This window comes from Podarcis raffonei, chromosome 2 (assembly GCF_027172205.1).
Source record: "Podarcis raffonei isolate rPodRaf1 chromosome 2, rPodRaf1.pri, whole genome shotgun sequence".
NCBI lineage: Eukaryota > Metazoa > Chordata > Lepidosauria > Squamata > Lacertidae > Podarcis > Podarcis raffonei.
In genome coordinates, this window is record NC_070603.1 from 112,104,412 (window position 1) to 112,120,186 (window position 15,775).

Here is a 15,775-nt window from a genome sequence, read left to right on the forward strand (position 1 = left end):
GTCTGGGGTCCCTTTACCTTTTACCTTTGATCTAGGCATAGCTGTCAACTTTCAGATTTGAAAATAAGGGATCAGCAGCCTCACCTGTCCCGGGGACAGTCTATGGGATATCTAACAATCCGGGATAGCAGCGGGAAACGGTGCTGTAATAAGGGAATTTCCCGCAAAAAAGGGAAGGTTGACAGCTATGGATCTAGATATTGCTGGTAGCAGGAGAGCTTGGATCATGTACCCCAAATTCCAAATGTCACAGCTCCATGTGGGAATGGGATGTGAAGTGCACATTAACCGGCCCTGCCCCCTGCAGTTTCATCCCCCCCACACCAACCTTGTGAGGTAGGCTAAAGGCAATGACTGGCCGAACAGTACCCAGTGTGAACTCGAACCCAGGTCCTTGTCTAGCCACTGCACTGGAGAATCAGGTCTGCGGACACCCGTGTTAGCCGGTGCACACGTTGCAAAGAGTTTCTGCTTTAATGGCTAGAAATGCATTCGCTTCTGCGGCCTCGTGTCAGCAGCCAGGATGGCCAGGTGTTTAAGGCCACTTTTAGAGGGGAAATCTGAAGAGTTTAAAACGAGTTTTCTATCCATTCATAGAACCCGCAAAGGGCAATTGAGCAGCAAGCCTCCTTCTCCTTTAAGGCGCGGGGCGAGGCATAATTAGGCAGCGGCCCCTTTAAATAAAAACCTTCCTTCCTCCGCGCTTTCCGAGCGCGTCTGGTTGTCCCGCCCGCTTCCCCGTTCCGTGAGCGCCCGCACGACGCATGCGCAGCCCGGGAAGTTCTTTCTGGGTTCTGAGGTTTGGTCCACGCGGGTTCTTTGCTGCTGCGTCTGGCGAGCGGCGGCGATGGTGAGTTTGTGACGTCACGGGCTGGTTCTGTGACGCAGCTGCCATTGGTTTTTCTCCCCCCACCCCTAAAAGCAGGGTGCAGGAGGCAATGGTGTGTGGGGCTATTATTATTATTATTATTATTATGCAGTCAGGGAAGCCACTTGCAAATCGGGGTCGGTGGGGAGTCGGCGAACTTTTCCTGCTTTTAATTTCTGGACTCAGAGCACAGCAGCCTGTGTTTGGGCGATGAATGCAGGCAGCAGGGTAGCTTAAAATGCACCTTAAATACTAACAGCGTCGCCATCATCATTAGGATCAATGCTTTTTATGTTCTTTTCATAGTAGAGTTGGAAGCGACCACGAGGGTTATTTACTAGTCCAACCCCCTGTAATGCAAAAATCTTTAGCCCGACGTGGGTTTTGAACCCACAACCCTTATGAGTTAAGAGCCTCATGCACAACCTCAGCTGAATCTCTTTAAGCACTTCCTTACACTGGCCTTAGACATCAGAGATAATGTGTTGCCAGGGTCCACCCTATTTCTATGACTGTAATCCGTTTTATTTTATTTTTTAAATATATCTTTATTCATTTAAAATAAATACAGTGGTACCTCGGGTTACAGACGCTTCAGGTTACAGACTCCACTAACCCAGAAATAGTACCTCGGGTTAAGAACTTTGCTTCAGGATGAGAACAGAAATCGCACGGTATTGCGGCAGCGGGAGGCCCCATTACCTAAAGTGGTACCTCAGGTTAAGAACAGTTTCAGGTTAAGAACGGACCTCCAGAACAAATTAAGTACTTAACCTGAGGTACCACTGTACATTTATGAAAAACAGACGCACATACAAGTAAACAAACATACAATCAATCAAACAAACAAATAACAGAAATATCAAACAAACCACCACACTATAAGATATAAGAAGATTAATATAATTATCATATAATTTCCTGGTATTGAACACAATTTTAAAATTTATAGAAAAGAAATTTAAAACTGACTTCCAATTAATCTCACTGTACTATAATCCATTTTAATTGTTGCTAATTTGAAAAGTGTTGGCAACCCACCCTGGGGCCTGCTGGTGTAGGGCGGGTAATAAATTTAATAATGGTGGTGATAATAGCACCATTATTGTTGTTCTGTGTAACACCGTATTAGTGTACAACGACTTGGCAAAGAGCACTGTTTCCTACCCTGAAGGGCTTTTAGCCTAAATTAGAGGCAAGGAAACAGTGGAGCAAAGGGGAAACTGAGTCGTGAATGGGCAGAGGAAAAAGGATGATGGGTATTTCGGTGACCTGTAGTTGAGCACTTGTTGCCACAGGGGCTAGAAACCTCTTTTCAGACTGTGGGTCCTATTCCTTTCTGAGCCTCTACGCTGCACGATGGGAGTTGTAGTCTGAAACATTGGGTGCTCCCACCGTTCGTTGGAAGCTGATATGTATATATGTGATGTGTTTGGTGCATAATGCTTCCAGCTGAGCAGTGGAATAAAAGTTGTGCGAGGCCGTCTTGTCTTTAAGTGCAAGGGAGTCTCTGGGTCAGGGGTAGGCAACCTAAGGCCGGGGGGCCGAATGCGACCCAACTGCCTTCTCAATCCAGGCCATGGATGTTTTTACATAAGTAGAATGCAGCGTGTTTTTACATAAGTAGAATGTGTCCTTTTATTTAAAATGCATCTCTGGGTTATTTGTGGGGCATAGGAATTCGTCCATTCCCCCCCCCCCAAAAAATGGTCCGCTCCCCCCCAAGGACAGTGGACCGGCCCTCTGCTGAAATAGTTTGCTGACCCCTGCTCTGGGTGATCTCTTAACATTTGTTCTTCCTTCATTGCAGCTTTTCTACTCATTCTTCAAGTCCCTGGTAGGGAAGGACGTGGTGGTTGAACTGAAGAATGATTTGAGGTACAGTTGGGTACAAACACATCTTGCTCTCCTTGGGGAAAATCCAGGAGCCTTGGTCCCGGATCCTAACCCTTTTCTAAAAAACAAAACAAAATTTATTATTTCTACCCTGCCCATCTAGCTGGGTTTCCCCAGCCACTCTGGGTGGCTTTCAACAGAACATTAAAAACAAAATAAAATTTCAAACATTAAAAAACTTCCCTAAACAGGGCTGCCTTCAGATGTAAAAATAAGATTTATTTCTCAGCTTTTGCACCCCTCCCCAAATATCCCATGTGTCCTGGCTGGCTTTTAATTGTGCCTTTTCTGCTTTTTTACAGTATATGTGGGACCTTGCACTCGGTGGATCAGGTATGAATTACACCTAAAGCCTATTTCTTCCTTACAGATTATAAAGGTAAAGGGACCCCTGACCATTAGGTCCAGTCGTGACCGACTCTGGGGTTGCGGCGCTCATCTCCCTTTATTGGCCGAGGGAACCGGCGTACAGCTTCCGGTCATGTGGCCACCATGACTAAGCCGCTTCTGGCGAACCAGAGCAGCGCACGGAAACGACGTTTACCTTCCCCTGGAGCGGTTCCTATTGATCTACTTGCACTTTGACATGCTTTCAAACTGCTAGGTTGGCGGGAGCAGGGACCGAGCAACGGGAGCTCACCCCGTTGCGGGGATTCGAACCGCTGACCTTCTGATCGGCGAATCCTAGGCTCTGTGGTTTAACCCACAGTGCCACCCACGTCCCTTGTTTGCAGATTATATCCTACCCTAATTCTTAGTGGATCGCATAGGCGCAGCTTATAGTTAAACTATGGAACTTGCTCCCACGGGTGGCAGTGATGTCCAACAACTTGGATGGCTTTAAAAGGGGGTTTGGCAGATTCACGAGAGAAGGCTACTTGCAGCTAGTGGCCATGATGACTAGGTTCTGTCTCAAGAGACAGAATTGCAGGAGAGGAAGAGTGTTGTCGCTCTCATGCCCTGCTTTTGGGCTTCCCACAAACATCTGTTCAGCCGCTGGGAGAACTAACTGGGCCACTGATCTGATCTAGCAGGTTTTGCTTATGTTATGTTCTAGGTTTTATGAAAAATATGTGCGTTTTGGTTCTTAAAAGGGCTTCATGTGTGACTGTACGATATGTGCAAGCAGGCTTACAGAAAGCAGAACGTCTCTTTAGTAGTGCGGCTATAAGGTTTTATTTATTTTAATTGTGGGGCGTGACAGAGATGTGTAAAATGATGCCTGCCACGAAGATATTGGACTGGGAGAAGTTTTCCTTCCTCCTCTCTCGTAATACTAATGGGGCCACCCAGGGAAGCAGAACATGTTGGAAGATTCTGGACGGGCGAAGGAAAAACCGTCACAGAGCGTATGCTTGAATTCGCTCCACAAAGAGCAGCGATGGCCACCAACTCAAAAGATTAGGAAAATTCATGGAGAAATATAATTGTTAATGGCGGCTACCTCTCCTGGCCATGTTCTGCCTCCACAGTGGGAGACAGCGCCCCTCTGAATAGCAGTTGCGTAGAAAAGCAAATGGGCTGTTGGGCTCAGATTCTGCTTGAGGGTTTCTCGTTGGTGTCTGGTTGGTCACCGTGACGACGGGATGCTGACACAGATGCTCCCAACAGGGCTCTGTGTTCAGTGGAAGCTGACCAGAGGTGTTGATTAAGGTGGATAAACAGCAAAGGGGTAATGAACAGGCCACTAGGCAGAATGTTGTATTACTTTTGAACCTTACTTGCTTAGTTCCGCCCCACCCTCTCTCTTTTCTGACTTTGCAGTATCTGAATATCAAGCTCACAGACATCAGTGTGACTGATCCAGAGAAATACCCTCACATGGTGAGTGATGGCCTTGGGCAAAAGGGGGGATTTGGGACGGCAGGCGTGAGAAGTGTAGATAAATGCCGAGGTAGAAATTGGTATCTCTCTTGCTGGCTTTTAACCTGTAAAGCCGCATAACCAGTGCAGGGATTTTTCTTGGTGGTTGGGGGAGATCTGAGGGAGCTCTATAAAACTCTGACTTTCCACAGGCTTACCCTGATTAATTGTTGTTTTAGAGCAGGGGTATGTAACCTAAGGCCCGGGGGCCGGATGCGGCCCAATCGCCTTCTAAATCCAACCCACGGACGGTCTGAGAATCAGCATGTTTTTATATGAGTAGAATGTGTCCTTTTATTTAAAATGCATCTCTGGGTTATTTGTGGGACCTGCCTGGTGTTTTTACATGAGTAAAATGTGTGCTTTTATTTAAAATGCATCTCTGGGTTATTTGTGGGGCCTGCCTGGTGTTTTTACATGAGTAGAATGTGCGATTTTATTTAAAATGCATCTCTGGGTTATTTGTGGGGCATAGGAATTCGTTCATTTCACCCCCCAAAAAATATAATCCGGCCCCCCCACAAGGTCTGAGGGACAGTGGACCGGCCCCCTGCTGAAAAAGTTTGCTGACCCCTGTTTTAGAGCCATTCAAAACCACTTGGCATTTTAAAAAAAATCTCAAGGTGTTATCCAGAAATTACAACCAAATGAAAATAATAATTATTAAAACAAATAAAATCAGGGATTCAGAAATAGCAAGGCCCGGTCTTAGGCTCAGAGAAAGCCTGGGCAAAAAGATATCTGAAGCCGGTAATAGATGATGTTCTACCCAAGTCTCATTTTAGCCTCCTAGATACAGGAGTTAATGGCGTTTTTGAAAATGAATTGGGGGGGAGTTAATTTCCCACCCCTCATCTGGTGCCCTGTCACCTCCCCCCACCTCAGAAACAACCTTGTGGGGTAGATCTGTGGGTGCTGTTTGGCCACAAGGTCACGCAGTGGAGGATTTGAACTGTTGTGTCCCCCTAGTCCAGTCCGGACGCTTCTGATCTCTGCACCCTGTAATGCTATTCTTCCTCTCCAGTTGTCCGTCAAGAACTGTTTCATTCGTGGCTCCGTCGTCCGCTACGTCCAGCTTCCAGCCGATGAGGTCGACACGCAGCTGTTGCAGGATGCTGCCCGCAAGGAAGCTTTGCAACAGAAGCAGTGAGGGCACTTCCTGCTTTCACCCCCCTCCCCCTTTCTGCACTGCGTGGTTTTCCTGGGAAAGAGTTGAATGAAGATGTGGGGAAGCTAGACCCAGCTTCCATACCTGCCCCCTGTGCCATGGAAGCTGCCACCAATACACACACACACACAGTCCTGCACCCATTGGGAGGCAGAATGCGTGCCCCAGGCTAGAGTTGGTACCTGCCTCCTATGGGCTGGATCCAGACTTAGGAGTCACCCTTGCAGAAGCCCCACGGGAATCAATAGGAATTTAGTTGCGGCTACCTGAAATCCCGTCGGGTTTTGGTGGGTCTGTTCCAAGCGCATCGAAACCTGGGTCCCAACCCTGCAAGAAGCAACAAATTGGTTTCTCTTTTGCTTTAAGTTCAAGGAGGTTGTCTGTACACTCCTGTTCCGTTCCTGGTTAGGACGCTGAACCCCCTTCCATGGTAATGGCAGCAACTTTTTTTTAAAAAGTAATTATTTTGAGCCAGTAGTTCAATTTCCCAGCCCCTGCAAAAGCTTCTAGTATTTCATCTGCTCTACCTGTGGCATTGTTCAGTAGTGGGAAACGTTACTTCTTCACAGGGGGGCTAATATCCCACCATATGTCCTTTCCGGGCTTTCCCCAACCCACTGTTTTTGTCCTTCCTTCATTTGTTCTCCTACCTGTGTTGCCGGTAGAGGCCACAATCCTGTGGGTATTCTAGGTGGTGCAGACTTGAGTTCTGCAATCTATAAATGCCAATTAGCAGTACTGGGGGTGGTTCAGATTGTGTGGCAATGCTCCTTTTGGCCAGCAGAGGGTGCCACGTGGCCAGCCAACTTTCCCTAAGCAAACTTGATTCTCCAGCTGTTTTTGGACTACAACTCCCATCATCCCTAGCTAGCAGAACCAGTGGGGAGGGATGATGGGAACTGTAGTCCAAAAACTGCTGGGGACCCAAGTTTGGGAAACCCTGCTTTATAGCAACTTTTGTGTTTGGCCCACAAAGACGGGACCTGCCCATGTTTGTATTTTCTTGTATTTTGTTTTCCTCATGTATTTTGTGTTTTTTTTAAGAGAGCAAAATGAAAGAGAAATTGCATGTAAAGTTGCAGAAGAATAAAAGGTTGCATTTGAAAGATTGTAGCTGTTATGGGCTCGGTCGAGGACTTGGGGAAAATACCACACCCATGGTTCTGTATAAATGACACGCAATAAGGCCATGGACTTAATTTTCCATGCCCTGCAGCCCAACTTTGGATTGTCGGCTTTTAGGACTGCTCTGCCCCTTACTTTTTCCAAATCCGTCTTCGTGCAATGATGGCTAGAACACCTTGCTTTCACATAATCGCACCAATAAATTCATCATGCGTTTTGCAAGTATGCAAGTTCTTTCTACCAGTGAAAGCCAGGCAAATAACGCACATTTATATCTTAATGTGTTTCCTGTGTTTATGTAACCTGACTGCCGCTGCACCACCCTCCTATCCCTTGACTTAAAGCAACTGTGTGAGAAGGAAGCCTGTTTGTCAGCATTCTATAATAATAATATTAATAATAATAATAAAAATAAATAATTTATTTATACCCCGCCCATCTGGCTGGGCTTCCCCAGCTACTGTGGGTGGCTTTCAACAAAATATTAAAATACAGTAATGCATCAAACATTAAAAGCTTCCCTAAACAGGGCTGCCTTCAGATGTCTTCTAAAAATCTGGTAGTAGTTGTTCTCTTTGTCTGGTGGGAGGGCATTCCACAGGGTGGGCGCCACTACCGAGAAGGCCCTCTGCCTGGTTCTCTGTAACCTCGCAGTGAGGGAACTGCCAGAAGGCCCTCGGAGCTGGACCTCAGTGTCCGGTTACAACAGTGGGGGTGGAGATGCTCCTTCAGGTATACTGGGCCGAGGCTGTTTAGGGCTTTAAAGGTCAGCACCAACACTTTGAATTGTGCTCGGAAACTTACTGGGAGCCAGTGTAGGTCTTTCAGGACCGGTGTTATGTGGTCTCGGCGGCCACTCCCAGTCACCAGTCTAGCTGCCGCATTCTGGATTAGTTGTAGTTTCCGGGTCACCTTCAAAGGTAGCCCCACATAGAGCGCATTGCAGAAGTCCAAATGACACCATATATCCTGTGTGCTGCTTTGTTTGGTTTCTAGATTACATATGCAGAATAAGACACAGCCAGGACTTCCAAGAATGGAAGATTCTACTGTGCAGGGAATCCAGCTTTAGGGAAAACCATCTCTTAGGAACCTGCCTTATGCAGAGTCAAATAACTGGCAAATCATTGGTAGGTTTTCCTAACTTAGCAGCAACTTTCCAGAATTCCAGGTCTCCCCTACTACTAACTGGAGTAGCTGGGAATTGAAAGTTCTGCATGTGTGGCAGATATTCTGCTGCTGAACTCCAACCCTTCGCCAAAGAAGAACAATCCCTTCCTGTTCATCATCGCCACATCCTGCTTTGCAAACTCAGGTTGGTTTAGATACTGCACTCAATGGCCTTGTGCTGTGACCTTCCCAAGGCATTCCCATATTCCTCCTTGTTAGCTTATTTTGTGGAGTTTTTGAAGGCTGCAAAAAAAAAGTTGGGCAACTTACAACACACACCCTGCTGATCCTCTGCATGTAATAAGGAACATAAAAACCAGCTTTGGAGATTTGCCGATTTATTAACGTTTGAACTACAGCAGGCTTCCTCAACCTCGGCCCTCCAGATGTTTTTGGCCTACAACTCCCATGATCCATAGCTAGCAGGACCAGTGGTCAGGGATGATGGGAATTGTAGTTGAGTTGAGGAAGCCTGAACTAGAGCATTCCGGGGGTGTTTGTAAAACCATAGGGCAGATGTAGGGAACCTTTGGCCCTCCAGATGTTGCTGGCTGCTATGTCCCATCAGCCCTGACAAACATGATGTCACAGACTGGTTGGATACAGAGGAACAGCGGGGGACACCAGCTTGGGGAACCCCCAAAGGAAGAAGACTCAGTGCCAGGGTAGAGGTGGTGGGACAATGGTGAGTGGTCAGAGGGAGAAGACTGGGAGGAGGAGGTGTCTGAAGCTGAAGAGGTAACAACTTGGTGAACTGGGGAGAGTCCATGTCAGAGGTCCAGAATCGGAGGCAGAAGCTGAACCAGAAGAGGAGGGAGGTCAAGCGGCAGAGATGTGTCTGGTTGGCAAAGAGCCACAGGTGTCTCCCCCTCCTGGTACAACAAGCTCCCCTCACCCCTGGTCTCCCAGAACCAGCAGAGGCATGAAGAGGGTGGAGGAGGGGTTAGCTTCACGGAGGCGCAGTCTCAAGATTGCTTGGGGGAAACCCTAGAGAGGAGGGGGCAACTGTGGGGAGACAGGGACTGTCAGGGAACTGCCACTGGCTCAGAAGCGAGAAATAGAAGGGCAGTTGTGTTACAGGTAGCCTCTGAAAATCTTGCGAAGCAGTTCCTCTTCCGGGGAGGAGGAAAGCCCCACCTCCAGTGGAGAAGAGGTGCAAGGACCAGAGGATGCTGGTGGGAGCCTTAACACCGCTGCTGGGCAAGCCGGACAGGAGGGAAACACGCCCTTGCCATCGCCCATTCTGCGCAGTAGCCTAAGACGCAAAGAGGGGAGGAGAAGGTTGGGAGTAACGAAACTTTTATGTTGGGGGAGGTACAATAAAAGACCACTCCCGGATTCTGCTAGCAATTGAGCCAGACATGAACTTATGACACTCTTCACTGTAAATAAAGGCAAAGGTAAAGGGACCCCTGACCATTAGGTCCAGTCGTGACCGACTTTGGGGTTGCGGCGCTCTTCTTGCTTTATTGGCTGAGGGAGCCGGCGTACAGCTTCTGGGTCATGTGGCCAGCATGACTAAGCCGCTTCTGGCGAACCAGAACAGCGCACGGAAATGCCGTTTACCTTCCCGCCAGAGCGGTACCTATTGATCTACTTGCACTATGACGTGCTTTCGAAATGCTAGGTTGGCAGGAGCAGGGACCGAACAATGGGAGCTCACCCCGTTGTGGGGATTCGAACCGCCTACCTTCTGATCAGCAAGCCCAAGGCTCAGTGGTTTAACCCACAGCGCCACCCGCGCCACTGTAGATAGTTTGCACCAAAATAAAGACAGGTTGGAGTCCTGCCTGGTTACTCTTGAGCAACCGCAACAGACATCTGACAGGGACCTTCAGTCTCGGCAAATGCTTGGAGCAAACCCTGCTGGAGATGAGTTGTTGTCTTTATGAGGACCGACATTTCCTGTTTTTGCTAATGAAGGGTTAACTCCCAGTTGCTCAGTGTGATTTATTGCTGGCCTGTTCCTATCACATGGAGGGCAAAAGGTCCCCCCCAGCCCCGCCGCCCGTACTCTAGGCTTGGTTTTTTGCTAAAAACGTTGGCCAGCTCTCCTTTTCCGGGTTCCCCCAATGTGCTCACGCACCCTCCATACTCTTAAGCGCTGGCATGGGTCCTCTCATGGCTAACCAGCTGCGACCGCTGACGGAAGCATTTCCCGCAGTGCGCACAGGCGTAGGGCTTTTCTCCCGTATGAGTCCTCCTGTGCTTGGCGAGCAGTGAGCTGCGCGCAAAGCTTTTCCCGCAGTCCGGGCAGTGGTACGGCCTCTCCCCGGTGTGGCTGCGGGCATGCGCCGTCAGCGCCGAGACCTGCTTGAAGCCCTTCCCGCAGTCGGAGCACTTGAAGGGTCTCTCGCCCGTGTGGGTCCTGGCGTGCGCGATCAGGATGGACCTCTGGCTGAAGCTTTTCCCGCAGTCGGCACACCGGTACGGCTTCTCCCCCGTGTGCGTCCGCTCGTGCACCGTGAGCGTCGACCTCTGGCCAAAGCTCTTCCCGCAGTCGGAGCACTTGTGGGGCCTCTCGCCCGTGTGGGTCCTCCTGTGCGCGATGAGGTGCGACCTGTGGCGGAAGGCGTCCCCGCAGTCGGGGCATCCGTACGGCCTGCCTCCCGTGTGGACCGTTCTGTGGGCGATGAGGTTTGAGCGGTGGCTGAAGCCTTTCCCACAAGCCGGGCACTCGAAGGGCTTCTCCCCTGTGTGGGTCCTTTCGTGGATGGTGAGAGTCGACCTCTGGCTGAAGCTTTTCCCGCAGAAAGTGCACGCGCACCGCTTCCCTTCTGGCTGGGAGATTTCATGCTCTGGGTGTCCGCCACGAAGGCGACTGCCCTCTGCCTCCTCTGAGCAGCTTTCTTGCCGTTGTGCAAATGTTGCTTCCTGATCGAGGCCGCAGGAAACATTTCTTTGGCCTCTTCCTGGCAACTTGCGACGTGGTTCTTTATCCTCAGGGTGCTCTGTCTGGTTTCGCTCCTCTGCATGACGCTGCCTATCTTCTCCTAGAATCGGGAGAGAGTTTGTAACGTGAAGGTTATTGTTTGTCAGGGACTGGGCAGAGGAGGAGTGATGGAGACCGCCCTCCTCAGCCTGACTCTTCCGGAGAAGAAGAAGACTGTTCAGAATTACAACAGGGGTTTGAGGGAGGTCACAGCTCAGAGGAAGATGAGGGGGGAAAGCTGGGAAATAATGGGAGAGTAGGAGGAAAAAGAGGAAGAAGAAGATGGACTCAGTCTCTTTAGAAAGCATTCTCTCAGAACCTGGCGGGCATTGAAAGCAGGAGAGAAGAGAGCTCAAAGGCAAAAGGCACTTTTCAGCACCTGTAGTGATGACTCATGAGGAAGTGGGAGGGACAGAGGGGCTGGGGTTTCACTCGGAGCAACACCGTTATTTTGAGAGGCTGCATTTCTAAGCCTCTCTCTGTGAATATTGAATAAAAAGCATTGGTGAAAACTTTCATTTTCCTACAGGGACGCAAGTGGCGCTGTGGTCTAAACCACTCAGCCTCTTGGGACCATTGCTCGGTCCCAGCTCCTGTCAACCTAGCAGTTCGAAAGCACGTCAAAGTAGATAAATAGGTACCGCTCTGGTGGGAAGGTAAACGGCGTTTCCGTGCACTGCTCTGGTTTTGGTGTTCGGTTGCGCCAGAAGCAGCTTAGTCATGCTGGCCACATGACTCAGAAAATCTGTCTGTGGACAAACACCGGCTCCCTCGCCCTGCAAAGCGAGATGAGTGCTGCAACCCCGGAGTTGTCTGCGACTGGACTTAACGGTCAGGCGTCCTTTACTTTTACCTTACAGTGGTACCTCTGGTTAAGTACTTAATTCGTTCCGGAGGTCCATACTTAACCTGAAGCACTATTTCTGGGTTAGCGGAGTCTGTAACCTGAAGGATATGTAACCTGAAGCGTATGTAACCCGAGGTAGCACTGTACTTCCTTTTCTTATCCATTCCTGGCAACCCACAATGGGGGGTTGGATTCTCTGGCGCCTGACATTATTATTATTTGCCCCTGCACTACAATGAAAGAAAACAACTACACAGCTTTCATGTGGGACACCCTTTCCAAAGTGATGTTCCTTCCAACTTGAATTCTCCTCCTTGGTTATGTGTCCACCTGCTTGCTGCCTAAGTCAGTGATGTGTATTAATTTCAATGGGTCTACTCGGTGTAGAAGTAGCATTGGATACAACCCCCCTGGATCCAGCTTTTACCCATAATCCCTTGAAAAAGCGGACTATGTGTGCATGCATAGGCCTTTTGTCTTTCTGCAGGTGGGGGGCTAATCTGGAGGAAGGGGAAGATGAATTACCAGAAAAGGGAGCCCCCGCAGCACTCAAAAAACAACAGTTTGTGCCCAAGGGCCAAATGTAACGCCTGGTTTAGAGGTCCTCGCTTTTTGCTTGCACTTTATCACTTCCACTACTTCCCGTCTGTGTCATTAGATGCCCTGTTTTTCTGCTCACCGCCTGGAATCAGACGTACAAATACGTCGCGCAAACACTTTCGGAATGGCGGTTTCCATATTTCTTTTAAACGCCTTGATTGAAAACGTTGTGAAGAAGCTCGTGCCACTTTCACTCAAGCCGCACGGATTTAGAGGAGCAGCCAGGAATCAGAGACACCGAGAACTGAAGGACAACCTAAACTGTAGCTCGTTTCGAGAACTCGAGATAATCCGCTGACCCAGTCACAATAATTCCTCACCTGGGGAGCTGGCATCACCATCAACCTTCTGGCTGAGTTCTCTGCAGGGTGGTTTCTGCCAGGCATCCGATGGACCGTCACTCTCTGCCTCTGCGCAATGTATGGCTGCCACCTTGAATGGCCCTGGTCCCTGAAAAAGCCAAGGAGACCCAACTGAAGGCATGGGGTAAAGTCTAAACCTGAGCAGGGATTTTGCTTCCACCCCCATCGTTTTGCCCAGACACTGAGGTCCAGTGCTGAGGGCCTTCTGGCGGTTCCCTCGCTGCGAGAAGCCAAGTTACAGGGAACCAGGCAGAGGGCCTTCTCGGTAGAGGCACCTTCCTGTGGAACACCCTCCCACCAGATGTCAAAGAGAAAAACAATTACCAGACTTTTAGAAGACACCTGAAGGCAGCCTTGTTTAAGGAAGCTTTTAATGTTTAATAGGTTATTGTATTTTAATGTTCTATTGGAAGCCGCCCAGAGTGGCTGGGGAGGCCCAGCCAGATGGGCCGGGTATAAATAATAAAGTATTATTATTATTATTTGTTTCTCAATAACCAGCATCTGGCTCTCTCACCTGAATGTCCTGCTGCCGCCTCAGGAAATCCTCTGCCAGGGACATGGCTTGGGAACAGGTTTGTGGTGCACCATCCCTCACCCATTTCTGGAGTTCTTGGGGCAGGATAGACAGAAACTGCTCCAGGATCACCAGCTCCAGGATCTGCTCCTTCGTGTGCCTTTCTGGCTTCAGCCACTGGCGGCAAAGCTGCCAGAGCTGCCCGCAAGCCTCTCGGGGGCCATCAGCCTCCAGATAGTCGAACCGCCTGAAGCGTCGTCGCTTCGCCTCTGCGTCCAAGATGGCGGAGTCCCCCTCCTCCAAGTCTTCCTCTTTCACCCTCATGCTATTTGCCTCGGCTTTGTCTGACTGTTTGGCATCTTTGCCAAGGCCTGGCAGGAACTGGGATAACCGCCCCGCAGCTCCAGGCTCGTCAATGGCGTGGGCTGCTCCTTCAGAGGTGGACAGAAAAGCCTTAGTATCAGCTGGTGCGGCCCCCGGCAATTGTGGGTGTTTCCATTCTGAACAGGGCAACTCGACCCTTTCGATAAATTCCTGTAGCTGAGCCTCCCAGCACTCCTGCAGCTGCTTAGGAGGTTCCTGCTTCATCTCATCCAAAATGGTTATTTCCTTGAAATCCCCACAACTCTCCACACGGACGGCACAAGGGCTGTTTTCCGCACCATTCCTTGTCCCAGGGTCTGCAAGCTCCGGTTCCTCCATTTTCAATCCTTGCTCAATCCTTGCTTGGAGCAGCAGAGGCAGCCCTGATACATCTACCTTTTCAGCAGCCATTTTGTCCCCTCAAAGGATGGAGGTGGGGAACTTAACTGGCGCTCCTAGTTAAGATGAACAGGCTTGATGAGATGATGGGTGGGTTTCTCACCCTTATTAATCGTCGCAGGTGGAATGCAATATTCCTAGGCTGAGGAGAGGGGCTGTTCCCTGAGGGAAAGATGGGACAATTGCCTAAAATTAGATTACATATATTTATGAAACTTATTACCCATGCTTCACCACAAGTCCCCATGAGTGGGCTAGAGCAACAGACTATATATACAACTATGAAAACAGATAAAATTAATGCAATAATAAAACAGTTCAAAATGGAACAGTATAACTTCAGCAAAAGAGGTGTGCCCAGCAAAACAAAAACCAGAACTAGCGCCTTGTTTTTTGGCCAGGGTCCACACATGTTGAGGAGCCTTGGTAAGCCACTGGAATTTGCAGTCAACCCAGCTCTGCCCTTTGAGGGAAGACACACAGGTTTCATTGTTTATGTCACGCCAAGCATTGGAGTTGCAGGGATGATTCCCAGTCCCAGGGTCAAGGCTTCGGACATCGTTTCCCAAACTTGGGTCTCCCCAGCTGCTGTTGGACTACAACATCTCTAGCTAGCAGGACCAGTGGTTGGGGTCAGAGATAATGGGAGTTGTAGTCCAAAAGTTGGAGGCTCAAGTTTGAGAAACTCAGGAGTGGAGATGGTCACACTAGAAGTGATGAGGCCATTCATTGCGTTGAGCAAGACTGCAGGTCTTACCCTACGGTGTGTGTGTGTGTGTGTGTGTGTGTACCTTTCGCAGGCCGCCCCTGCCTCCTGTCCCAAAGCCTTGCTATAGTCTAGAACCAAGACGTTTGACCAAGAACATGGGCTCCCAACACCATCTGAAAGGCCAAAGGCTTCCCTGCTTTCTGCTCATCTTGCGCTACCCCAGACCCGGTTTTCTGCCCGCCTCGATTCAACCCGCCAGATCCCCCCCGCCCCCAAACCCCCAAGCTGTAAAGATCCATCATCCAGTGCGCGTGGGAAATTCAAAGCCCATTTTCCCACGGTGGCGGAAGATTTTCCCACGGCCGGCGGAAGGGCCAGCAAGTCACTTTCCACAAGCCTCCGCCTCCTGCTGCGCCACCGGGGCTGCTTGGGGACGAGGGCTTTTGTCCGCCTGACCCTCAGGAAGGACCACCCGGCAAGGCGGGGAGGATGGCGGGTCCGCGGTCTCCCTCCAGGTGTTTGCTAGACGCCAACTTGCATCCTTGGCCGGGGCTGGTGGGAACCAACAGCATCCTTGGGAGAGGTGGGGTGGGCGCTGCAGGGTCGCCATTCCCGGGGCATTGCAAAAAGGGGCACCAAGCTGCAAGGGGAGGCAGCTGGAAACAAGGGGAAAGGCGGAGGCGACGTACTTCTCAGCCGACGGCTGCCCTGCAGCCCGCGTTCCCGGGGCATCCGAGTGGCACTAGCGGCCCTCCCGCCAGGAGGGGGCGCTCCACCGCTCGACTTGGAAAAACTGCAGCCTCTAACCTAAGGCAGCCTAACTGCCTACCCGCGTGTACCGCTTTGCATTTTTCTAGTTCTACGTTCGCGGCTCCCTTTCTCAGCCGTGGCATCACCAGCTGTCCTTAATAGGTACTTCCGGTCCTGTTTCCCACTACGTAGCCTCGTTAACAGGT

General features: G+C 50.0%; 2 protein-coding genes across 2 annotated transcripts; one reads left to right on the forward strand and one right to left on the reverse strand.

Moving 5' to 3' along the window:
- Nucleotides 1–728: 728 nt before the first annotated feature.
- On the forward strand, nt 729–5,909 carry LSM2 (LSM2 homolog, U6 small nuclear RNA and mRNA degradation associated). Its single transcript, XM_053379416.1, has 5 exons — nt 729–850; nt 2,679–2,746; nt 3,067–3,097; nt 4,529–4,588; nt 5,652–5,909. The coding sequence occupies exons 1-5, from the start codon at nt 848–850 to the stop codon at nt 5,775–5,777; spliced, it is 288 nt and encodes a 95-aa protein (XP_053235391.1). The 5' UTR covers nt 729–847; the 3' UTR covers nt 5,778–5,909.
- Nucleotides 5,910–10,025: 4,116 nt separating this feature from the next.
- LOC128409023 (zinc finger and SCAN domain-containing protein 30-like) lies at nt 10,026–15,722 on the reverse strand. The gene is made up of 4 exons (XM_053379187.1): nt 15,509–15,722; nt 13,349–14,272; nt 12,790–12,919; nt 10,026–11,083 (listed from the first exon to the last, which is right to left on the reverse strand). The coding sequence occupies exons 2-4, from the start codon at nt 14,120–14,122 to the stop codon at nt 10,188–10,190; spliced, it is 1,800 nt and encodes a 599-aa protein (XP_053235162.1). The 5' UTR covers nt 14,123–14,272; nt 15,509–15,722; the 3' UTR covers nt 10,026–10,187.
- Between the last annotated feature and the right edge of the window lie 53 nt (nt 15,723–15,775).

Bases quoted from the DNA above. Each gene is read 5' to 3' on its own strand.
- LOC128409023 (XM_053379187.1), bottom strand. From the start codon at position 14,122: ATGGCTGCTGAAAAGGTAGATGTATCAGGGCTGCCTCTGCTGCTCCAA. The intron at 12,920-13,348 runs GTGAGAGAGCCA...TGGCTTTTTCAG, and splicing joins GGCGGCAGCAGGACATTCAG to GGACCAGGGCCATTCAAGGT. The intron at 11,084-12,789 runs GTGAGGAATTAT...TCCCGATTCTAG, and splicing joins TGGTGATGCCAGCTCCCCAG to GAGAAGATAGGCAGCGTCAT.
- LSM2 (XM_053379416.1), top strand. The intron at 2,747-3,066 runs GTACAGTTGGGT...GCTTTTTTACAG, and splicing joins GAACTGAAGAATGATTTGAG to TATATGTGGGACCTTGCACT. The intron at 4,589-5,651 runs GTGAGTGATGGC...CTTCCTCTCCAG, and splicing joins CAGAGAAATACCCTCACATG to TTGTCCGTCAAGAACTGTTT.